The sequence below is a fragment of the Nicotiana tomentosiformis genome, chromosome 3, assembly GCF_000390325.3.
Source record: "Nicotiana tomentosiformis chromosome 3, ASM39032v3, whole genome shotgun sequence".
Classification (NCBI taxonomy): domain Eukaryota; kingdom Viridiplantae; phylum Streptophyta; class Magnoliopsida; order Solanales; family Solanaceae; genus Nicotiana; species Nicotiana tomentosiformis.
In genome coordinates this window covers 107,382,456-107,386,898 of record NC_090814.1, presented here as the reverse complement: position 1 = coordinate 107,386,898, position 4,443 = coordinate 107,382,456, and the positions used below count along the sequence as shown (strand labels likewise).

Here is a 4,443-nt window from a genome sequence, read left to right as displayed (position 1 = left end):
AACTACTTTTATTTCTTTATTAACTACAATGTACTACTTTTCCAAATATTTCTAAAAATGGTTTTACTATTGAAAATAAGTTGTGATCATGTATAGTACCTCCTATATATAGTTTCTACTTTCTACATGTAAAGCAAACTGTTTTCAAAGATCAAGAAATCGAGTTTCAAATACACATTCTTCTGGAGGGAGCAAGACTAACTCACGAAAGTGAACAAATTGAATAAGCCGGATAACTTTACTTCAAGTGCATTTCATGTCAGACATGTACATGTAATATGAACCGGGCTGAAGTTAGGTGGGCGAAAAGGGGTTTAGCCGAACCTCTTCGCTGAAATTACTCTCTGTGTACATAAGGTCAATTTTTTCCATGTATATATATTAAATGTTGAATCCCTTAGCTTCTTTGGGTGTTTATTTTTTTTATTTTTTGGATCCCCTTGATGAAAATCTTGCTTCCACCACAACTATGAATACTTGAATAATCATCAATGCCGCATAAACCTAATTCGAAACAAATGCACAAGAAGCTTCAAGCTATATATTTATACATATCCGTTAATTTGGACTTTCATTTTTCAATATATAACATGCAGCAAATACTACTAATTGATCGCTGTAAATATTTTACATTTCATCCGCTGCCACGGTGATAGATTCTCACATTGAAACCACCAGCCATGTGTGCAGTTAAAAGAGGCACAAAAACCGGCTTATCTACATTCACCGGTTTAATCTCGAACCGCCTTAGTACTGAAGCCAACACATACTTCATCTGTGTAAATGCCATTTCTTTTCCCAAACACACCCTTGGACCTGCTTGAAACACTGGAAACTTATATGGACAAACACTTTTCGACACTCCATTTTCATCCAACCAACGATCCGGTTTAAATTCAAGTCGGTCTTTTCCCCATATCTCCTCCATTCTACCCATTCCGTACTGAAAATAAGTAACTCTATTTCCTTTTTGAACTCTTGTACCGTCGGGTAAAATGTCATCTTTAGCCGCATGCTTTGAGTCCCAAGCCACTGGCGGATAAAGCCTCATTGATTCATTCAAACACGCTTGTAAATACTTCATCTCTTTCAAGTCGTCGAATTCGAGTGCCTTATCGCCATTGTTGATCGACGTTATTTCACTGATCATTTCGTTTTTGACGTCGTGATGTTTGGTAGTTAGCCAAAAAAGCCAAGTCAAGGCTGAAGAAGTAGTATCTCTTCCTGCTATTAAAAAACTTATGACCATATCTCTTACCACCTCATCTTCGTGGCCAGCAATTAATAATCTTGAGAGAAGATCCATGTTTTTGTGATCCCCATTTTCATTGATCTTTTGTTTCTTTTTCTCTATGATCTCGCTAATACAACAGTGAACTCGTTTCACGTTTTCTTTCAGCTTCTTCTCGGATCCTAAATTGAGCGCTCTCTTGCTTTTCCAGACCGCGTATATAGGCGCCATCCCACGCATGGCACACGCTTGAGAAGCGTTGTCAAACGCTTCAACCAGAATTGGCACGTGCGAAAGATCGTCCAAGCAATGTGGGTCAGTGCCGAGTGACACCTTGCAAATTGTGTCGAATGCAAAACGCCTAAGCACGTCTTGCAAGTCCAACACTTTGGTAGATTTTGCAGCTTGGTCAAGCAATGGAATCAGTCTCGTCTCAACTACTTCTTCTAGAGTTTTGACCACAAATTCCCTCAATGACTTTGTGCTGAACTCGTGGCTAGCCAATTTGCGCTGCGTGTTCCATCGCTCGCCGTCTACATTGAAGATTCCCATCCCTAGAAAATCGCCTAATATCTCTGTAAATGGCTGACCCTTAGGATAATTAATGAAGTTCGTTTTGAGAATGTGCTCAACGTTATTCGCATTGGCTGTGATTATAGTTCGAGGTGCGCCAAAGCGTTGAACGAGAATGGTTTGTGTGGGTGACTCTGATAAAAGTTCAGTGTACCAATCCAATAGACGGTGACTATTTTTGTAGAAGGAAATAAGACAGCCAAGGATTGGATAAGAAGAAGGGCCATAGATGGGTGTGATTCTTCTGCATTTGAGATGAAGTTTTTTGGAGAAAGACAAAAAAGAGAAGGAAAGAAACCCTAAAATGAAGGAAAGTAAGAGGGAAAGAAACATCTTTTTTAGCGGGCGATGAGTGTTTCAGTGAGTTTAAGTGGCTTCAAAAGGAAGATAGGGGCTAAAGGAAAGAGTGAATGAGGTTTGATTGATTTGTGAGGGATAATTAGTGGCTCTATTTATATGTCTGTGGAAAGAAAATGACACGAGGGAGGAAATTTGCCGCGCTTCTTTATTATGCAATTTTTATCACGTGATTCTTATGCGGAAATTGGAATTTGAAAGCGGGCTGCTGGTGGAGAACTTTTAAGAGTCATGCGCGGAGAAAATTAAATGCCTTCTTTTTTTTTTTTAGATATTTATATAAACAGTAAGGTCGACAAACCCCAATTATCGTTATCTTCTAAGTTCTAACCATGTGGATATGGTAGTTACTAACTTACAATCTTACGCATAATTCAAGTCTATGTGGGCCTATTTCACAACTGAGTTGGTACAAGCTAAGTTTGAATTTGTGGTTATGGGTATTTAAGATGGTTTTAATAAATTTGACATTATATATGTAACTTTTAGAGAGTATATATATATATATATATATATATATATATATTATTACTACTTCTTGACAAGAGGGAATACATGCACCTCAAGGTCAACTGTCTGTCATAAGGGTATTTTTGTATTTTAGACAAAACAGAGCAATGCGAATGGCTGGAAACGAGTCTTGTGGTAGCAACTACATAAAATCTTTAACACGGGGGCGAAATTGTCTCTTGTTTATCTCATCAACCAGTAGCACATTCTTCTGACAAGTGTCAACTCTCCATCTACTTGTCATACTAATTGATGTCGGCTATCCATGTGCCTTTTCACAACAAAAGGAGTATTGCTGACTGCTAATTATAGTTTCTTCTTTTTCTTCCTTCTAAAAGTTTAAATATAGTTTAATATATTAACAGTATAATTTTATTTTGCCGCATTACTACATTGAACTTATTTAATTCTTGTAGTTATTTCTATGCCTAACTTTAGTTTTAATTTTAATTACATAACATTAAAAAAAACTTATTGTTGGCATTTGGATCTAAAAGTTAAATATAGTTTAATATTTTAGCAGTATAATTTATTTATACGTTGTTTTGCCGCATTACAACATTTATAATCTTATTTAATTTTGTACCTATTTCTATGCCAACTTTAGATTTTAATTTTAATTACATAACATAAAAAACGTAACTTACTGTTTGCATTTGGATAATATTTGATTAAAATTGAAAAATTAGACCAATTGAAGTTGAAGTTGAAAAAATATATATTTGAAAGCTAAATTTATGTTTGGATATAAATTTTACTTGTAAATTAAGTCGTACCCAGTAAAATTTACAAGTAAACCAGAATATAAAGATGGCGACTAGAGTTGTTACGTTGTTTCCATTCTTATCATATTTATATAATTTCAAGACCCCAATGGATCTATGATAGGATCGTTTATTTACAACAGAATGGTATACAAAGTCAACAGATCTCAATGAATACAATAGGATTTATGGCTATGTACGTTAAAAACAGTTCTAGATCTGATCCAAGACGAACTGCGGTAGGAGATTTATTAAAACCATTGAATTTCGAATATGCTAAAGTAGCTCCTAGGTGTGGAACTACTCCTTTGATGGGTGTCGCAGATTTCTTAACTATTTCACACGAGAAATTTCTGCAAGTAAATTATATTTTGGTTGAGTACATAATATGATTGAACCTGATTGGCCTAAGAAACAAAGCCTAAGGATAGTCTATTATTAACTTTGCTAATTAATTAATTTATTATTATTATTATTATATTTTGCGATTCTCCTTTTGGCCTATAAGTAGATGAAAAGCTATGTAGTGGACTTGGATTCTGAAATCATGTATTATTTCCAAAGGAATCGCAGGCTGCAATATAAAGACAAGAACAATATATAGTTATGCTTAATAAAAGAACTATCTCCATCGTATCCACCGAGCTAAACATTGCTTGTTTAAACTTTATGTGATTCTCTGAGATATTAATGTTTTTATATTATTTTCTCTAGAAAAAGTATTAAACAATTGTACTTATTGTTGGCATTTAATTTGGACAAAATTTATATCACAATATTAATTAGATAAATATAGAGTTTAAAATTTAATTTTCCTGCAATTTAAAATAATTACATAGTTTGACCTTTTTCTTTGCACGTGTAATTACTTAGTTAATATAAAATTAAGCGTAATTAAAATCAAGGAAGGAGTTTATAATTCAAACAGGAGTTCATCTCCATTGAGGGAAAATCATTTTTGTTCAATTTGAATAGTAATATTTCAACTGATGTGATCTAAGGGAATAG

At 34.3% G+C, this 4,443-nt stretch overlaps 1 protein-coding gene across 1 annotated transcript; it reads right to left on the bottom strand.

The window, feature by feature from the left end:
- Nucleotides 1-508: 508 nt before the first annotated feature.
- Nucleotides 509-2,238, bottom strand: LOC104099650 (cytochrome P450 94B3-like). The gene has a single exon (XM_009606703.3). It carries the CDS (start codon nt 2,135-2,137, stop codon nt 635-637), a length of 1,503 nt encoding a protein of 500 aa, XP_009604998.1. The 5' UTR covers nt 2,138-2,238; the 3' UTR covers nt 509-634.
- Between the last annotated feature and the right edge of the window lie 2,205 nt (nt 2,239-4,443).